The 20,809-nt window shown below is 40.7% G+C and overlaps 1 protein-coding gene and 2 long non-coding RNA genes across 3 annotated transcripts; 2 read left to right on the forward strand and 1 right to left on the reverse strand.

The window, feature by feature from the left end:
* Window positions 1–872: 872 nt before the first annotated feature.
* On the forward strand, window positions 873–4,989 carry LOC110073271 (uncharacterized). Its single transcript, XR_002299547.3, has 3 exons — window positions 873–1,485; window positions 2,681–2,736; window positions 3,928–4,989. It is a non-coding gene; the product is annotated as an uncharacterized LOC110073271 (long non-coding RNA).
* LOC140701789 (uncharacterized) lies at window positions 1,717–4,583 on the reverse strand. Its single transcript, XR_012080768.2, has 2 exons — window positions 4,494–4,583; window positions 1,717–2,112 (listed from the first exon to the last, which is right to left on the reverse strand). It is a non-coding gene; the product is annotated as an uncharacterized LOC140701789 (long non-coding RNA).
* Window positions 4,990–8,457: 3,468 nt separating the features above from the next.
* On the forward strand, window positions 8,458–20,440 carry LOC110073269 (uncharacterized). The gene is made up of 4 exons (XM_078379253.1): window positions 8,458–11,335; window positions 11,840–11,903; window positions 14,534–14,715; window positions 19,905–20,440. The coding sequence occupies exons 1-4, from the start codon at window positions 11,275–11,277 to the stop codon at window positions 19,961–19,963; spliced, it is 366 nt and encodes a 121-aa protein (XP_078235379.1). The 5' UTR covers window positions 8,458–11,274; the 3' UTR covers window positions 19,964–20,440.
* The last annotated feature ends 369 nt before the right edge of the window (window positions 20,441–20,809 follow it).

Below are 20,809 nucleotides of genomic sequence, written 5' to 3' on the forward strand. Positions count from 1 at the left end.
AAATGTATCAATAAATGCACTACAAAAAAAGAGAGAAAGCATACTTGTGCTTAAATTTTGCATATTCGAAAGACTAAAGGCTCAGCTGGTAGAAAAGTCACCTGGCCACTGTCTTCTCCATTTGAGAAAGGTGCATTATAATTCTGTGTTGTTGTTTTTAATTGATCTGACATGAATAAACATATACAGTTTCATGCCAATCAGTGCCCTCTTTTTCTCTCTCTCCAGGATAGATCCCCTCCCTTTTCATGAGGCTTTAAGTGGTGGCCACTCTAATTCACTCCCTGCCTATGCAATCTGCTGCCTATATGCTCCTTGGGCATCATGGTAGGAGTAAAATATACATTAAATGGGAAAGCGTTTTCCTTAAGGCTTCAGAGATGTGATTATTTTTTTTTCCTGGCTTGTTTCTGTCAATTTGGGGAGCTCAGAGTTCCTCCACAGGTTCCCCAGCCAAGGGTTGCCCACCCACCTGGACCATTTGCACCCCTGAGATCCCAGACGGCAGGAGAGGTCTTTGAATAGAGGAATGGTCTCCGTAAACAAAGATGCATGGCCACTACTCATCAGGAAGGGGCACTCAAGCTTGTCTTCTCTCTGCTGCCCTAAGGGAGCCGAGACTCTCAAAGCCTGATGACTGAGAAGAATAAGGGAAGCTCCTAATTAAAGAGAGTCTGGAGCGAAGGGAGAGGCGGAGGGCCAAAGCCTTTTTTTTCTCGTTGCTAGTGAGCGAAACCCCCTTTCTGGTAACCACGGAGGTGGCTTTTGCTTCTTCTCTTTTCTGATGGTGTTTACCTCAGGCTTGATTTGAAGCTCCCAAGGCAGAGCTGAACACCCCCCCCCCCGCAACCCCCGCCCCGCCCCTGGTCTCCTGTCCCCTCCAAACTGTTATTCTTTAACTTTGGAAGGCTCTTGCCCTCTCTTGTTTGCCTGACTGGCGTACCAAAGGACACTGCAAACCCTGCGTCTGTTTATCTGCTGTCAGTCAATAACGCAGCACCCCTCGTTCCCAAAGGTCACCCGAGGGGACGGGCACCTTTAACCCAGGAGGCTCCACTCCTTCTCTGCTCTCCTTAGAGATTCACCCGGCTGTTAGTAATTCAGCCCTCGGGTTTATTCAGCTGAGATCTTCAGATTTCAAAAGATAATCTGGGAATAATTGGGACTTAAGGAACTGGTGGGAATCTCGGTTCTCTTTGCTGCTCTGCCATTCACCACTCAGATGGACATCTTATTCCATCCTCAATGGGATGGGTGGATGGAATCCAAATGGCTGAGATGGTGTTATGGTGCCCTCATAACCTTGCCAGTCAGAAAGAACGGGATCAAGAGTTCGGAAACTAGTTTTGTGAACTAACTGCAGGGTAGACCAATACAGGCCTACCCTGCCTGTATTCTCTCCTCACCCCTTTCTCTCTTTTTTGCAGCATGCCCTCCCTTCTCAAGCTTCACTGATGAAAAACTGATGAAAAAGGGGGTGAGGGGGTGAGAACTTTAATTACTGATTACATCGAGTCACTAACAGGGCAGTTTAGACAGTATTTTGTTGCTTCTAAATCTGTTCCTGTAATATTTTTACCTAACATTTTTAATATACTGTAATTAATTTCTGTTTAATATTTGAATAGTTTATTGTTTTTAGCTTTTAATGTTGTGTTTTAAATGAGGCAAGCCTCCTTGGGTCTTTTTTTTAAGAGAAAGGAGGGATAAAATGTATTTAATTCATATATATTCATTAATACAGTTTGTAACATGATTTTTTTCTCACTTAAAGAGATAATGTTTTATGACAAAAAGGTTTTTTTAAAAAAAACATTTTAAAAATCTAGCCCCTGTCAAGGAGCCACAGTGGGAAATATTCCACTTTTACTACAGTTAGCTTTAAATGCCATACATGGGTATCCTTCTCATCTTCTTCCTCCTCCTTGTTTCCTTACAACAATCCTGTGATGTTGGTCAGGCTGAAAGAGTATGACCAATCCAGGGTTATCCAAAGAGTTTCACGGCTGGGTGGCCATGCTTTGTTCCATCAAGCAAAACTGCTCTTCTGTGTTGCTTGGCTGGTGGATGATAGGACTGATCCTTTTCGCCTGAAACAAGTGGAACTTCCAACTAATCACAAAACAGGGAAAAATTCAACAGGTGTTGCTTTTGAGGTTTTTCTCTAGGCAGAAAGACCCAAGAAATCCCAACCAAAGCAAAACAACAACAACAACAACAAACCCACAAAAATAACTACACCTTTTTTAGATGGAGCACTGTATTAAAATATTTAAATGACTTCGCATATTGTTCAAAGCTGCCTTTTATTAATTACCAGAGATTTGATTAATTTTACTGAAAGCTAGGTGTTAACTAGGGACAGAGTTTTATCTATATAAGTACTAATTGTTGGAGGTTTGTTGTATTTATATCTGTTTTTGATGTGTTCTAAACTGCCCAAAAATAAATATTGCTTTGGTCCACAACTGTCGCCTAAACTTACCACTTTAGCTGTCAGTTATTATGAAAAACAAAATTTAAATTTGGAGGGTTCCTCCTTCAGGGAAAAACATTTAGGGAGAATTTAACATCCTTACACACCAGTACAAAAACCCTTCACTGGGGGAATATTTACTAGTTTCAGTGAACTTTTGTTGAAAGGGATGTTAAATTTGATTTCTTTTTCTTTTCACTTCAGCCATCAAAATGTATCTTGGGGCCAGAGTCCTACCTTCAATCCTCAGCTGGTGGAGGGTATGCTTGTGTCTGTTTTATATTATATCCATGAGGTTTCCCTCTATGTGGTTTAAGAAATATATAAAGTCCCAGGCCTGTATGGATCTTAAGATATTCATTACTTGAGTAGTATAAAGAACGGGGCTGGAAAAAAAAATCTGACATCACCAAATATGGTGACATGGACAAAACTTCTACATACCCAGCCCTTTTGTGTTTTAGAGTTCAAAGACCCTCTTGGGAGCCCCGTCTTTATGAAAAGCTCCAGGGAACATTACCAACATGCCTTTCTAAACAGAGCAAAGTTTAACATGAATCCAGAAAGATACTTTATCACACTTTGCACACCAAGGGGAGAAGCATGATTTTCTCTCTCCCTCTTTCTCTGCAAAAACCTCTCGCCAAAAGGCATTATAAACCAAAATTATAAGCCTGTTCCAAAATGAAACTCTCTTCCCTGGCTTTGATGTGTTCCATTCTTTCCTCTCTGCCTTTTTCAGCAATGAAGCCATGCTGAAAGGTTTGAAGAAATCCATCTTAATGGAGTGTTGGGAATTATAAGTCAATCGGGCAACAGCTTTAAACAAAGGGGGACTCTGAACAGAACAAATTAAATAACACCTGAATTGATGAACAAACTGGTTATTGTACAGTCCAATTCTTTAAGTCCACCCCATTAAAAAAAACACAAAAAACTCTTCTCCCCCCCCCCCCCCTTATTCTTTTCTCCTCTTTTTACCTCCTGAGAGTCCATTCTAATGAATAAGATGCAATTGGAGTTTAATGGGCCGCATCAGAGTGGGGTAGGGGGGCTACCATCTGATTCCCGTGGCAACCGACCCTCTCTCAAGATTTTAAACAGTCTGAAATGTGCTTTTATTGTCTGCTGAAAATGTGTCATGCCAGCCCAATGGGATGGGGGGCTTGTATGTATCAATTTGTTTCTGTCTTGCAGGCAGGCCTTCATGTTGGCCATGAATATATGTTGGGGGAAAATCATCCAGACACGGAGACAAATGCTGATTTGGGTTCCAGGGATACCATGATTCTCTGGAAGGGTGACATATGGTCACAATCTGACCTAAAGCCACAGACTTTCAGTAGTTAAACTTATACCTCTGTACAAGAGCTAGCCATTGTCCTTCTGTTTTTATTGCCATCTATTCATTCCACAGCCAAGTAAACTTTTCTGTCCTCCTTCTTTTTAAGAGATGGGAAACCCAGAATCAACTGCTGACCACTAAAAAGAGAGAGTGAAAAGGATGATGTCTTGGCAATGTGAAAGAAAGAAAGAAAGAAAGAAAGAAAGAAAGAAAGAAAGAAAGAAAGAAAGAAAGAAAGAAAGAAAGAAAGAAAGAAAGAAAGAAAGAAAGAAAGAAAGAAAGAAAGAGAAAGCTCCCAGCTATTTGTGTTTGTTTTCTACAGTACAGTACTTGGCTGAAGACTTTAGAGAAGGGGAGAATAGCAAAATGGTACAGGGCGGTAGCCAGATTTCATTCAAACTGAACATGCCAATTTTCCCTTATTGTACCTGAGATGATAATGCTAGGAAAGGTTGAAGGCAGCAGGAAAAGAAGAAGACCAAATGCTAGATGGATTGACTCCCTAAAAGAAGCCACGGATTTGAGTTTGCAGGAGCTGAGAAGGGTTTTTGAGGAGAGGGGCATGTTGGAGATTGCTAATTCATAGGGTCGCCATGAGATGGGAGCAACTTGACAGCACATAACAACGACATCTGAGAACATTATGGACTTACTGTACAATGTTAATCTTACCGGAATATCTTCATTTCCTTTGATTGGTTGCATTATATACTTTTGTTTCAATCATTATTTTTCTTCTGAATTCATTTTCTCTTTGCATCCCGCTGAAAAAAGTAAATATAAATTACTTGTTAAAAAGTTGACAAAATGCTGAGATTGTAGACCCATTTCATTTCCACCTCCTAGGTTTTCCCCAGTATTTTTCCAACTGCCAAAGATTTTGGAATAGCAAAGACTTGATGTTTATTTATTTATTTGGTGTTTGCCCATCCTGTCTATCTCTCTCCCACCACTAGGACTCCTTATGAAGATTTTATTTATTTATTTATTTATTTATTTATTTATTTATTTATTTATTTATTTATTTATTTTATTTTATTTCTATCCCGCCTATCTGATCATATTAGACCACTCTAGGCGGCTTACAGTAAAAACAACAATGTAATTTTAAAACTTTACAGCAGAAACGTAAATAAAAAATAAAAATAAAGAACAGAATAAGAAAAAAGATCGTCAAGGGTTTTCTGTTGGGAAGGCCCGCCTATACATCAATGTTTTTAGTTGTTTCTTAAAAATGCCCAGCGAGGGAGCCGCGCGAATCTCAGGGGGCAAGTTGTTCCAAAGGCGAGGAGCCACCGCCGAGAAGGCCCGGTTTCTGGTCTTTTCCTTTCGGGCCTCTCTCGGCGTTAGGCTCCTCAGCCTTATCTCCTGGCTCGCGCGATTGACATGGGTAGATCTAGGTGGGAGAAGGCGTTCCGCCAAGTATCGAGGTCCTAAACCGTTTAGGGCTTTGTAAGTAAGCGTTAACACTTTGAAATCAATGCGGAATCGGATGGGCAGCCAATGCAATGCGGCCAGAGTGGGGGAGATATGTTGGTATCTTCTCAGCCCACTGAGTAGTCTGGCCGCCGCATTCTGCACCACCTGTAGTTTCCGCAGCAATCTCATTAAACATGTGATTAAACTAATTGCAGTATTTAATCATAAGTAAATGACATTAAAATGCAAGTAAGCAGATTTAATAATACTAAAATACAAATGGATTAAAAAGGTTTGAAAGACAGCAATAAAAATACAACACCCATTCATTCAAAGTTCATCCCTAAGCAACCAGATAACTGCAAAGCCCACCTGAGTAAAAAGATTGTAGACTTAAATACTGTATGGGCTCAGTTTCCAGATTTTTGGACTCACCTATCAGGTATAAAAATACTGTATATCTCTGAGCATGCACAGAATCTTCCCCTGTATCTCAAGTTCCTTTCATTTCCTGGGATGGGGGGTGGGGAGACAGGCATTCTATGCATGCTTAGGGGCATTGAATTTAATGCAGCAGAATCAGGAGCTGGGAACTATCTGTAGATGGCTCCTTAGATTTCAGATTCCAACCCCTTTCTCTGCCAATAGGTATAATTTCTGAAATTTGCATGGTTGTTTATTTATTTAAAATATTTCTACCCTACTTTTCTCCTTATGAAGGACCCAAGGCGGCTTTCAAAGACAATATTCAGGGCAAGAAGCAAGAAGCACAAAAATACTAAAAAGGATGAAACAAATGCCACAGTAAAAGAGGGTAAATAGAAGCAACACCAAAACACATTCAGTGCAATAAGGCACAAGAATTGATTTAAGAATCTCACTCAGTCATTAAGGGACAGCTTGCCTGAAGAGAAAGGTTTTTGTCTGCTTGGAGAAGGACAGCAAAGATGGGGCCAAGCTGGCTTCCAGTGGGAGAGAGTTCCATCAGAGAACAGCATCAGAGAAAGCTTTATCCTGTTTCCCCATCAAACACACCTGTAAGTTGGTGGGACAGAAAGAAAGGTCTCTCCTGATGATCTTAACACCTGGGCAGGCTCATAATGGGAGACACAGTCCTTGAGATCGCTTGGTTATCTCTTGTTCCCATGCTTTTCTCTCCTTTTGTTTTTGAACTTTCCCACAATGTAAGGTGTCTGTGGCAGTAAAGAATAATCAGATATATACGGCCTTGGGTTTGTCTTTTGCACCTCAGAGACAAATTCCCCCTGGCACAATTTTTATTGCTTGTATCTGAAAGCAATTGTTATAACTCAGCTGCAGATGTATGAGAAGGGCTGGAAGAAATAATTATGGTGTAGCAAAAAAAACAATATCATGTCCCAGTGAGATTGCATCAACAGGATTCAGGAAAAGAAAAAAAAAAGGAAAATTTGGGAGGCTGAGCTGGAAATAATGCCAATATTTACACCAATGTCCTGACCTTTATCATGCTTGGGTGCTTCAAAGTTACTGCTCACTGTCTTTCTCTCATTAGCTAATTACCAGGGCTGTTTTCTCAAGATTCCTTTTCTGCAATCAAACCAGCTCTGCACAGATGATAAATGAGGAAGGGAAATGGCTTGCCTGCAGGATTTCAGGATGGCTCCGAGCTGATGCCTTCCCTTGCTTCACATAACACATTTGCTTCTCATTAGCAACAGTGGGCCTGCATGGTTTCAAGGCGACACTCTTTTTCTGGAGCTCTTCAAAGTTTCACAAAGATTGTGCACAGTTTCTTTATCAATACTGCTCAACCCTCATCACTGCCGTTATTCTGTCCTTACAATTCTCCTGTGTTACGCAGTTCACAAAGGGGACACACCGTGACAGTGCCTAATGTCTCTAGTGTCATTTGTAGTAGTCATCCTAACTCTATCCCTGTGAAGTTGAGTTTTTAATTAGGCAGCAACTTTCTGCGAGAGCTGAGCAGGGCTGATAAGGCCTGGACATTCTGGCTTTCAGTCATCAATAAGGTTGCCATAAATTGCAGGTGACTTCACAGCATGTAGCAATAACAACAGCTACTGTATACAATTTCAGCTTTACTCCACTTTATGGAGAGTTGAAAGGATGCTAGATTTAATCATCGTATTGATTCCTGGAAGGGAAAGGAGAGATTTTCCAGTTTTAGGCCACCAATGGATGACTTTTGCCTCATCTTCTCCCTGTCTGAGCCCACGCACAACGGCTTATCTATTCCCAGTCGGTGTGTGGGCACAGCATGTGTGTTTGTATGTGAGCATGCCATGTTTGTTGCAAGCTATCTCCAGTCCTCTTTTTCCAAAGTATGCACACATTTCTCAGTGGCTCTCATGATATATTTCAGCATTTGTCCTCATTTTTTTTTCCAACTCTATGAGTCTTAGATACTGATCTTTGGGGTTTCTTCCAGTTCTTTTCTCCCTCCATGAACACACACACACACAAAGTGCATGGATGCACACGCACGTAACACAGAGAACCCTTTCCTCCTGACTGCTGCCCATCCAGGCCAAGGTCGCAGCCCCTTCTGAAAGCCGTTTAACCAAATGTCGGAGGAGTTCAGCTCTGCAGACAAGACGTTGGAGGGAAAAAGACACCATAGGGCAAAGAGGACATCTGGGCCCCGGCTGGGTCTCTTTGAGGCCTGACAAGTGCTGCCATGTCAGGCCAGGAGGAGCTGCAGCGCAGCTGAGGCATCAAGCCTCATTTCTCCAGTGATGGCTTCGGATTTCAAGGCTGCCCCTTTTGGCCATGTTGGCATCGCTCTCTCTCCAAAGGTCACTTTGGAAAGGGCTGTGTTTTGATGCCGGTGCTTGCTGGTGACCTCCCTCGTCAGCATGACTCAGTTTCATCCCATGTTGGTTTCCTGGGATATGCATTCACATACACACACAACTTGTTCACCTTGGTGTTTGGATGTCTCCAAAGCGCACCTTTCCCCTCACTAAACATGGGTGGAAAAATGTGAAAAAACAGCCTTTCTCTTGATCCCACGACCTTCACAGGTGCGCTTGGCAGGGACATGGGAGACAACCTTCTCTGTGGCGGCTTCCAGGTGGTGGAACTCCCTTCCACTGGAGGCCAGGCAGTCCCCATTTTTGCAGTCCTTCCGCAAGCAGACAAAAACGTTTCTCTTCAGACTGGCTTTCCCTCGGTGACTGGCTGTAAGAGAGGGTTTTTTAAAATGGGCTATTTGTTTGTTTGTTTTTTGCTTGTTTGATTGATTGATTGATGTTTATATCGCCCATCTGGCTACCCAGGTCACTCTGGGCGGTTTACAAGTTACAATAATACAAAACAAAACAATTGTTGTGCCTTTTTTGCTTTGATTCTGTTTTTGGTGTTGATTTCATTTACTTTACTTTTTTAATTCTAAAAGAAGAATATAAAAGTACAAAAGAAAACAACATTAATAGCAGTAAACCTAACAATATCATAATTGGTACAAATAATACCTCTTATAGATAATTACCCTAATTGCTAATATTCAGTGCTCCCCACCTGGACCTTTTGAGATAAATCAATTTAATTATTCATTCAAAATTTGCCACATTTCTTATGCTAGTGCCTGACCTTTCCCTTTCACAAAAACGTATTCTATAAAATCTCTCCATATGTCATTAAATCTATTCATTTTTAACAAACCATTTTTAAAATTTTGATCTCATATGTCAATTCATCCCTGAGAGCTAAATTCCATATTTCTTTATACCCTTTACTTATGTGAAAATTATATTCAGTTTCTCAATTTTTTCCTACAGTTCACCTCACTGCCATCATTAGGCTTGTAATTAATTTTGTTTTTCCTACCCTCCATTGATCATTCTCAATAACAGACAAAGGAGCAATTTTTGGGCACACCATTTTCAGTGTGTCATTTATCTGATTCATTTAAAATATCTCTATATTTACTGTCTTTATAAGCTGCCTTGGGTCCTTTTTATTTATTTTGTTTATTAACAGTGTTCAATTTGCATCCCACTCCTGTTAGTATCACAGTCCTCCTCTGGATGGGCTACAACAAGTAGATCAGAAAACAAAAATAAAAATAGAGACATTAAAACCAACAACAGTAACCCTTAAGGGGGGGATGGAGAATGGCAGGGTAGATATAAAGTGAATAAAATGAATAAATATTTCTGTACTTTTGAGGGAGATACTGTAAGCAAAGACTTAGAAACCACGCCTTCAGACAGACGTGGCACAGAGGTTCACCATCAAAATTTTGACTTTTATCTACCATTTTTGTTCCCTATCTATGAAGGGACAGTGAACTCTGCACCCCAGCCTGAGGAAGCGAGATTTTCTCCACAAAAACTTGCAAGTTTGTTTGATTTTTCGAGCAGTCCAGTAAAAGGCGTCCCCTCTACTCTTACATTTTGTCTAAGCAAAGAGTCAGCTGAATAAAGTTTTGGGGTTCCTTAGTTTACCTCACCCACAACGTACATGGCTGCAGCCTCTTATTTACAGAAAGATTCCCAGCACTGTAAACAACACCAATTATAGTACGGATAACATTTATTTGGAGGGAGGGAGAAAAGAAGCTGCTGGTCTTCAAACTTGTAGCAAACAATTTTTTAAGGTCTTTAAAAGTGCCACATAGGGCTAGTCTAAGACAAACGGAACCCTTCCATCCTGTCAGGTTTAAGGGGACTCTTAACATTACCTCAGAGACAGAGAGTGGGAGATATATTTTAATAAAAATGGAAAATCAGGTGTGTGTGTTTTTAAAGGGGGGGGGGAATGATTGGAAGTCTCTCCCAAATGGCTGCTTCCTTAATTTATGCATAATCTGGTACAGTATTTGCACTGTGAAGGAATATTTTGTAGCCATTACATGGGCTGCTCTGAGGGACGCCTGAGGTAATTTCATTCTAACCATTTTGTATCATGGAGGCTAAAAGAAAAGCATTTAAAACCCCTCTCTTGTGCCCCTGAGCTTGGAGGAAAATGAGTTACAAGGCATGTAGTTACTTGTAAATAGTTACTTTGGGAGGAGTTCCAAGCCTGTCACAAAGTTACTTTTTTCTGTTCATTACCATTTTTAGTGTGTGGTGGTGGTTTGATTTTTTAAAAAAACATTTACTGGTTTCAGCTTTGAAATACTGCCTTTCCATCATAAAAGCTGCGGGTCCCTCATTTAAGGAGAAAGGTGAGGTTAAAAATATTTCAAATAAATAAATAAATAAAAATTTTAAAGGTAAGATCATGTAACTAGATGAGGTTACATGATGTAACCTTGCCCATTCACATGCTGAACGTTACTTTAAAATGAACACTTTGGGAGAAGAGGCTGAGACTCCTGAGAGGAAATGAGGACGGAGGAATCATCTGGAAAGAGGCTGTGAGGGGAACGAAAATGGCCACCATTCCAGAAAAAAGAGATGGAGGGCTTTTTTTCAGCCTGAGAATAGAGGGGGTGGAGAGGAAACGAGGAGGCAATTTTTTTTAGGTTTTAGTAATGCTTTCCCTAACTTTCTTAATAGAATGTTATTTATTTGTTCCACAGTCGAGGAATTCCCTGGTTTTAGTTTTAAGAGGTGCGTTTTAAAGGCGGAAGCCGCCTTTGCTCCTTTCTGAGGAGAAAAGCGGGGTTAAAAATATTTTTTTAACCAATTAAAATAATAGACAGTAATGAAAATCTGAAAATTTGGAAGATAAGGCAGAGAGGCGGCGTCTCCTTAGAGAAAAAGGGGGCGAAGGAACCATTTGGAAAAGGCTGTCTCTGTGTGAGGGGAAGCAGCCATTATCCTCCCTGCCTTTATGCTCTTATCCTGCCAGGTTGTGAGACGGAGCGCCAAGGTCTGGACCTGAAATTAGGGCCCTAAAATGATGTCGCTCGGGTTGTGTGTCTCTGTGTGTGGGGGGCACAAGAAGGAAAAAAGAAAATGGAAGAAAACAAAGAAAATTGTGGAAAGGAAAGGGAACCAAAGATGAAGGCAGAGATTTAACCCCTAAGTCCCCTCCCCACGGGCACCTACTCATTTAGAGATATTTATGCCTCTTGGGGAGAATGGCTCTGCATTTGAGTAGGAACGCAGCACTTCTCAAACCAAGCATGGAGGAGATTTGGGGTGAGGTTGAGATTTGGGGAGTTGTAGTTCAGATTTTGTACCCTGGTGCTGAGCAGCTCTAAGGACAGGGTGCTTTCTCCTTTTGGGTAAACAAACAAACAAACTTGGATAGGGTGGCCCACTGAAAAGTAAAGTTTTTGGATGACAACACCCAGAGTCTGGGGCTGCGACTCCCAAAAATGTGGGGGATTCTGGGAATTGTAGTTGAATAAAGCAATGTTTTGGAAGTTTTGTACATGCACCTCCCAAATAACCCCATATTTGTAATTGTTCTTCGTGTTGTTGGAGTGAACAAGAACAGTAATAATTCCAATATTATGGATATTGGATAAAATTCCTCTAGGTGCCCACAGTCCATTATCCTCTTTTTTTTCTCTGTGGTCTTCTTTGTACTACTGTAAAATGCTTGGGGCAGAGACCTAACATTTTCCTAGTAAAGTGCTTTGTACCTGGATGGCCATCCTATTATTATATATATATATTTAAATATTCTCCACATTACAGGTGCACAAAAGCAGACCAAAGGGCCAAGCCTAAACCTTAGGAGTCAAGTGCTAAAAATTTGCAGGTAAGTTGACATGTTTGCAAAATTTTGAATTTTGAATTTCAGGAAGCAAATTAGTGGTTGTTGTTGTTGATGATGATAGAATGATCAAATATTAATTACATCAAAAACACAAGGAACAAGTATAATTATGAGAAATACTTTAAAATCTCTAGATCATGCTATTTTATTTGTTCTGGCTACACAGGAGAAAGATGTTTGAAACAATGTCAGTGTTTTTACTTCATGCTTAAATCGTCTGTATCTGTTGAGTTCTCTGTGTATTATACATAAGTTGTTAAAGATCCAAAACAACACTAAAACAATACAACTCAAGAAAAAAATGGCTAAAATTCTTAATATAATATTATTAATTTGTTTAATATTTGAATAATTTGCTGTTTTTAGCATCAATATTGTGTTTTTAACTTCAATACAGTGAGCTGCTTTGGGTCCTTTCTTAGGAGAAAGGTGGGGTAAAAATATTTTTTTAAATAACATAAATAAATCACACACCAACACCAAGGAAGAACACAACAAAAGCATTCAAAGATGGTATTATTTTCTGTAGTGCTATTGTTATTAAAGGAAAACTGGAGACAGAGGATCAAATTATATAATTCAATTAGTCATAAGCTGTATTTTCCCACTTTACTACTTTGGTTTAGCATTCATGTTTTAAGCTCTGAATGTTGGAGCATTAATATCCCGCTCCAGTCTGCTCCAGAGATATCGGTTAGTGAGCTTAACAGTTGCAAGATCTGGCAGATTAAAATAAGGAAATCCCAAGATGAAATTTGATACAAACAGTCTTTTGTTTGAGAAGTTGAAAGAAACGAAGCTCCCGCCCTCCTGCCCCCACCAGCCTCCACCTTTCTGCCATGGGAAACAGGCCTGCCAGCGTGTCCCTGGAAGTCATAGCTCTTCTTGTTTGACAGGAGCTGAACGACTGAGGGAAATTCAGGCAGGAAATGTTAAAGAAATATTTTCAGCTTCATAAGGCAGACCGATCCTCCACTGAGTTAGGCAGCTCTAAAGCAGTTGGTTTTAACGGATGCTGTTGGGCTTAACTCTACATGGGACTGGGCGGTGTTTACTTTGCTAGGAACTGAAGTTGCCACAGGAAGACTGAAAAATTAGCATCAAGTCCTGTCTTGTTTTTTTTTTTCTATGAGTTTTGCAGAAGGGTGGTTAAAGTATCAAAGCTTGAGCCGAAAAAAGGAAGCCCTTCCTAAGGCTGAAAACCAGGAAGCATGTGCCACATTCTTCCCTCCAAGAGACAGTTTGGAAAATTACTTTGAAAAAGAAACTTTTTGCATTGCTCATTAATCTGGGCAACTGAGTTTTCATTCCTTACTGACACACAAGTATGTTCCTTGTCAAAGCATTGGGTTGTTATTGCCAGTGGGACAGAAATAATGTTTAGTTTCTACAGTACTAGTGATCAATTTTGACATTGTGCCTTGCAGTTATTATTGCTATGTGCTGTCAAGTTACTTCTGACAAAGGCAACTACAGTAGTAGGGTTTTCAAGGTATGCGAGGTATTTAAGGAATGGTTTTACCATTGCTTACCCACAGTGAGTTTCCACAACTGAGTGAGGATTTGAACCAAGGCCTTCTGAGTCCTACAATACTCTACCCACTACAGCATATTGGGTCTCATACAAATATTTACAAAAATACATGGCAAAATCAAAGAATATTACACTTAAGATTTACAATTGATAAGAGAATGATATAAAACCTACAAAATTCCTGTCAAAATACCTCTAAAATGTCCTTTAAAAATAATATGTGATGGTAATTAGAAAAATGTATATATTACATCAAAAAGCAATGTTGTAACTACTGGTTACATTATTGTCACTATGATGTTGTAATCATCCTCTATATTTCTTGTTATCACAAGGTAGCTTATATAGGTAATTACGTTATTTGTAATTAATTACTTCCAAGTTCTGCCAAAAACAAACTATGTTTCAATCTGAAGATGATTATTGAACTTCTGGAGGACAAGAAACCTTCTACACATGCTGTAGCAGAACACAGCAAGAGTTAAGTTCACCATTGCCAGAAAAAGAATGCACACATCAGCTAAAACATATCAGTGTGTGCAATTTTAATAAAATTGCATGCAATAATATGACTTTTTAGAATTAGAATTAAACAGATTTACACTAAAATTTTCCCAATTGGGTTTCCTGGGCCTACTATCAAAGCTCTAACTATGGGTAAACCAGGCATCCTACTGGACTTTTGCTGAGCAGAAACCTGAAGGGGGAGAATGATGATCTGGGCAACCAGTCATGCATTTTAAAAAGCCACATCAACACTGAGCTTGGAAATTTATTTTGAAAGAATTACTGTTTATAGTTCAGATTTTAAAAAATAGTTGCCACTGTAGTTACAATTTTGGAAAAGGAAATATGTACTCCTGTCTGATCCACAGAAGTAACTAAGTTAAGTCACAAAAGCAATTATGCTTTTATTATTGGAAAAGAGTTAATTTCCTCTTTTAATACTAATTATTTGTAATTAGTTGCTTCCAAGCTGTAGGGTCATATAGAAAACAGGATCTGATGAATGTCTGGGAAATCTTGAAAAGCTTGCATGAGACATAACCTTCCTTTCCATGTTCTTCTTCTCTTACAGAAGTCTCAGCTTCACCAGATCAAAAATAGAGACACCACAGAGAGAAGTGTTTGTTGGAGAATATAAACTTGATTCCAACACAAAGATGAATGCCTGGGAAGAGCTTCCTGCTTCACACCTTGTGCTTCACCGCTTCGTCCCAACTGGTGCAACGTGGCATGAAACACACCTGGGAAGACAAGGTAAGCAGGTATTCAGAGAGGGTGGGACAGTGATTGCCAGTTAGGTCCCTTGGGTTTATCACAGATAACATTTGTCTATGATTAGGGAGATGATTTATAGTAGCCTTGATTTCCCGCACCCCTATTGGACAATCCCATGACTTTCCTTGTAAGTGCTTATGCAATCCTGCTGTGGGTGCAAGACTAATTTCAACAACCATGTGTGTGATCGTAGTCTGATGTCATGGTTAGGATGGTGGACAAAGCTGTGTGTGTTTGTTATGTGTCATCAATTCGGAATTGACTTCTAAGGACCCTAATATATCTTTCAAGGTAAGTGAAATGAGCAGGGATTTGAACCCAAATACAATCCTAGTCCATCACACTCTATCCACTAAACGACACTGACTATTCCTAGAGACTCAAAAGACCCAAATTCAAACCCCTACTTGGTCATGAAAGTAACTGGGTGATCTTGGGCTGTTATTTTTTTTCATTTCACTGTGTGGTTGGAAAAATTAGAAAACACTAGTGCATTGACTATTTATCTTATTTACTGTATTTGGAAATATATCTAAAATCCTTACATCTGAAGGTTCCAAAGTGGTACACAAGAACAAAACGATATACAGTATAGAGAGAATACAGAAGTAAAAGACAATTATTTATGTTTGTGGGAAGTTTCAGAGAAGCTTTTCAGCACCAGTTGACTATCTGATAAATTCCCAAGGAGCCACGGTATTATTCCAGGATGTCCTTTTGAAAAACACAAGGAGCTATTTTGTTGGATCAAATGATTTGTCTTTAGATATGTGTTTGTAGTTGAATTAAAAAAAATGATTTGTCTTTCTAGTTCAGTATTGCCTATTCTGGCCAACAATCTCCCAAGATCTCAGGCACAGAGAGGTCTTGTTCATCACCATCTATTTGATCTTTTTTTAACTGGAGATTCTGGGGACTGAGCCCAGACTTTGGGCATACAGAGTAGATCCTATTCCCAACTTTCCCTGCTATATACAGTTCTCCTTATTTGGATGGATTGCAACAGAAATATGGTACACAGCTGTTTGTTAACATGATGTGGCAAGGGCTACCCCAGATCTTGGACAAAGAAGCTGTCTTTCCCAACCTCATCCCTTTAATTGGAAACACCAGGAATTAAACCTGAGGCTCAGATGTATTAAGGCTGAGCATGCTATGGGCAAGGATAAGCTGCACTTTGCTAGGTTATTACTGCCAATGAAAAGCCCTACAACATCTGATTCTTCTGGCATCTCAGATGTACTTCTTTTCTTTTTTAACGGTGCTGGAAGTGAGGCTGTTCTATTTGTATAGTTCCCTCCTTAATCCTTCCCACCCTCACCCCCATTTATCCCACTGCACCCACGGGCGAGCACCAGTCAACTCAACAGGCCATAACACCTAGTGCATCCTCCATTTGAATCCGCTGAAAAATGTCCGCTGTATTAAACTTGGCATCTTTTCACTGATACCGTACCGTTCCTTGATTTCTGTCACCCTTGCCACAGAGGCCCCAAAGCGGCTTTCGACATTCTGTCTAAACAGCTGATGCTGCTAAGTGGGAAGGAGAAGACAGGAAATGGGAGAGGGTGTTCAGCAGAGGTTTCTGTGCACGTATGTGTGTGGGAACAGACAAAAATAATCATGGCTTGGAAGACGACTCAAGGGCAGCTGGTGAAGGGCTAGAGGAGCCCTGTCAGTATTCTGCTTCTCAGAAGGGAGCAAATAGAAGCTGACATCACATTATCATCTTTAATGTATTCGAATTAAGGAGATCATTGACAGATCTTTTCTTAATGCATAAGAATAGGAATACAGGGAGCGGGTACTAGTCCAAGGAAACATTTAACAGCAGAGCCAGCAGATCAGTGTGAAAACGTAATAGTCCTGTTAGGTGAAATCAAAGGTCTATTAATACCGAATTCTGTCTATGCAGTGCTGTACTGGATGCCCCTGTGAAATCCACAGCAAAACATGGGTGCAGTAGCATCCTTGACCTGCTCAATGTTCCCTTTTATATAGCTATCAAGACTAGAAGACCCTGATTGCTTTGTCTTGCATGGGTTTCTCTAAATCTTCTTGGTCCAAACTGGTAGCTATCACTACAACTTGTAATGGTGAATTTAGTGTTTTAACAACAAGCCTGTGAGTCATGCTAAATATTAAAAGGATGTCTATTCACTTCGATAAACCCTCTTTCACTCTCACACCAAGATTTCCTCAAATATATGAACCTCAGCAATCAGACTAGTAAATTAAGTCTGTGTTTACCTTTCAAAGACCAATCACAAAACAGCACATGTTAAAGACATAGATGAAAGCTCACATGCTGTGGCAAACCTTGTTATCCCTTGGGAATGCCCCTCTACAGAAAGAAAAAAAAAAAACACACACACACAGAGAATAAATTGTTTGACCACATATAAGTAATTTGTATTTTCCTTCTGAGTCCCCTACCAGTCAGTTATGGTAGTTGACGCTGGGATATAGTGTTACAGAAAGATGTCCAACTTGAATGGAGACTAGAAAGCAGAAACAGTTCCTCAGTGAAAGCTGGGAGGTTAAGGACCAGATATTTCCCACGCTAGGAACACCTTTTTTTGCCTTAAGGGTCCCTTCAAAATTCCAGCTTCTCTCTCCACTCCGCACACCCCCCCCATTTCTAACCCCTGCAGCTTTTTGCTGGAAGATATCAGCTAACTTATTGTAAGTAAGTTCAGACACATATTACAGGTTTGAGAAGATAAGTTTTGGGAGGTCTGTATTACCAGCTTTACCTGAATGGGCAGCTTGCTCTGATGAACTCTGACCTGAGACAAAAATCTGGGTTTCTAAAGTAATAATAATAATAATGATCTGCTTTTGGTGTTTGGCTCTTCAGTTTGCCACAAAAGCACTTTGTAATGGAAAGTGAAGTGCTGGCTTGTGGGGCACATTACAATGAACAAATCTGGCCCCAAGGCTTAACGTAAATGATCTCCTCAAGTAATCAGCCTTAGGTCTAGCCCCAGTAGTCATATTCTGTGGTCCTCTGTACCTTTTATCTTCTTATCCTGTCTTCCCTACTCCCTGCTTGGCAGGATAGTCCAGCATTACTACAGTGTGTGCCATTCACTCCAAATGAAAGCAAAAAAAAAAAAAAAAAATTGGGCTGGGGCTTCAGAGATGAAGGTTCATGTCCCCAGTCAGCCATTAAAATCATTAAGTAACCTTGGACCTGTCTTTCTCTGTGTCAGCCTGATGCAGTAAAATGGATAAGAATGACATCCACGCACATTATCTTAGACTTATTTAAGGGAAATGGAATCTAACTTAATATGTTAGCAGCACAGCTATCATACAATATTCCCAACCAAATTTCCAAAATAAAATAAAATAAAAATAAAAATCACCAAGTAAAGAAGGGCCTGATGAGTGGATTGTTCAGTGGTTAGATGATCTGGCTATAGAGCCAGAGTTTGGGAGTTTGATTCTCCACTTCTACCGTTTGTGAGTAGGACCAAGCTAGGGCAAGCTGCACAGTCCCAGTATGCCCCCAGAAGAAGGGAATGATAAACCACTTCTGAGTACTCCTCCCTGCCTGGAAAACCTTGAAAAGGATCACCATAAGTCAGAACTGATTTGACGGCATATTATTAAAGAAGGGCCCAAATCAAAGCTTTACCAAGTAAAATATTATGCAATTAAGATTGCATCATTTTGTCTGTATTGCTTATGCTAAGCAATTGTAGTTCAGTTGCACCCTGAGTTTGTACTTTGCATACAAGGAAGTCCAGGGTTCAGCCCTGGAAGCAAATGTAATACCCATTCTGGATTCCATCAGTAAAAGTGTCAGTTAACAGTTGACTGGAAATATCTTTCTCCTTTGGACACCCAGGAGAAACTCACTCTGTCAGACCAAATGAATAGTGGGATAAATGAGCCCATAGAACAATCTGATAACGAGGCTCCATATTAACGAGGCTCCATATTCTTGTATGCCTGATGACATCTTACAGAGTCTCTACTGCAGTTTTTAGCATCAAAAATACACATCATTATCTTTACAACCTTAGGGACTAGAAACATAGATTTCTTAACTTTAGAAACTCATTTTGCTGAGTTTTCCATGCAGTATATGATTCCATGCTGAACAGATTCTTAGCCTAGATTATGGGGAGCAAACAAAAGTGGCTGGGTAGGTGGGAGAGAGCTTATACTGTAGTGCTAGGGAGGTAGCAGAAGTACATATGCACTTTTAAAAAGTAGTGCAGGTGCTTCTCCATGTTCTTTATTTCTAATGCTTCCCTCTTCTCCTTCTGGCTTGCTTCTCTCCCACCTCAACACTCCTGACACAGCAAGATGGGGAGAGGCCTGGCGGCCTGCCGGCTGTGCGCAGCTGTTGTAATGACACGAACCAAACCCACCGCAGGCGAGTTTCCAGTGTGAGGCAAGCAAGCGGCATGCGTGCGGGCTGGGCGGGCTGACACTTTCCCATGAATTGTGCCCTGTGTCACCGAGGAGGTGGGCCCCTCCCAGTCTGACAGCCCAGAACCGGATACCTTCAGTGACTGAAATAATAGGCCTAGTGGTGGGAAAAAGGAGGCTGAGAAAAGCTCGAGGGAGGCATTAAGGGATGAATAACTTCCCCATCCCCCCCCCCCTTACAGCTACGTTCCAGAAGCATGCCTGAGCTTGTGGTCTGCCTGACTTGTCGTCTTCCTCCTCCTCCTCCTCCCTTCCTTACTTACACCCTTCACTGCCCTTGTGGGATCAAAACCCAGTCTGGATTCCATCAGTGAAATAATTGGGATGTTTTAGAGAGGAAGAAGGAAGAAACAAAGCAGTCAGCTCTGGGATGCCTGCAGGCTCAGTGGTGGAGAGCTCACAGGAAAAGGGCCCTCCCCTGTTTTCTGTCTCTGGGTGTCCACATGAGAAGCTATGTTGTCTTGGAATACAAAGGTCCCATTTAGCCAACCCTGCTGATAGCTATTGATAAGAAGTCATCTCCATTATTTTGTCTATCCTCTTTGCAGTGGGTGATATATAGCTTACCTCTCTTCCCTTGCGAAAGAAACAAACAACAAAAAAAGAACACCCACTTAAATATTTTACTCTTTCCATTCCTGTGGCAGGTTATGTGGCTTTCTTTATGTGAACAGCCACTGATCTTCTGTCTCTCTGTATTTCATATTCTGTCATGCTCGCAGGCATCCATCATTGGTGGTGTGAGACCCAGACTGTCAGGCCAGGCCAGGCCCACATATAACGGCATTTGTGATTGATGGGCCAGTTCTTTATCTACAGCCGCCTCTTCCCATCCAGCACCTGCAGCTGGAACTTCACCTGACAAGCCATCAGGAGAGGAGAATTCCATCATTCATACATGAAAGGAGCAATACAGTTCTACCCTCCCCCCCTTCTCTTGCTTGGTTGCAGAAATGATCGCTCTTTAGCGTTCCTGTTTACCTTGAGATAGAAAACATGGCAGTAGGCTTCCTCCTTGAGGGGACTGGTGGTCTGCATCAGCACAGGAAGGAAAGGGTGAGCTAAAATGAAACAGTAAAAGTCAGGGTAGAAGTTTGGAATTTACTTGTATAAAGCAATTTGTCCCTGGTTTTCATTTTGTGCTCTGAAGAATAATTCAGTTGTTATTACTTGCTGCAGTGTTAGCAACTGGGTCATTGCATGACTGGTTATGTTGTCCCTCACCTTTTTGCTGCTACTTGTTACTTTAAAAAAAAGCTTTTGGTTTGATAATTTAGAAAAATCCAGGCAGACGGACTCTAAAGATGTCTTTAAAATGTCCTTAAAATGTTACTTCTAAATATAATTAAAAGACCATCACTCTTGTTGTACCCTCTCATGCTATTATTTTTGAAATGGCATTTGCGGATGCTCATTAGTGTCTCTCTGACCCCAGCAAACTGTTTCAGGTGAGTGCATTGCTTGCAATTCTGGCTGATGTAGTGTAGTAATGAGAGTGCTGAACTTAAGTTCAAGAGACCTCAGTTCAAATCTCCACTCAACCACAAAACACATTCATGGTGAGCTTGGGCCAGTCACATTTTCTGAGCTTGACCTCCCTGGTAGGGCTGCTGTTGTGATAATAAAT

The sequence above is a fragment of the Pogona vitticeps genome, chromosome 7, assembly GCF_051106095.1.
Source record: "Pogona vitticeps strain Pit_001003342236 chromosome 7, PviZW2.1, whole genome shotgun sequence".
Lineage (NCBI taxonomy): Eukaryota > Metazoa > Chordata > Lepidosauria > Squamata > Agamidae > Pogona > Pogona vitticeps.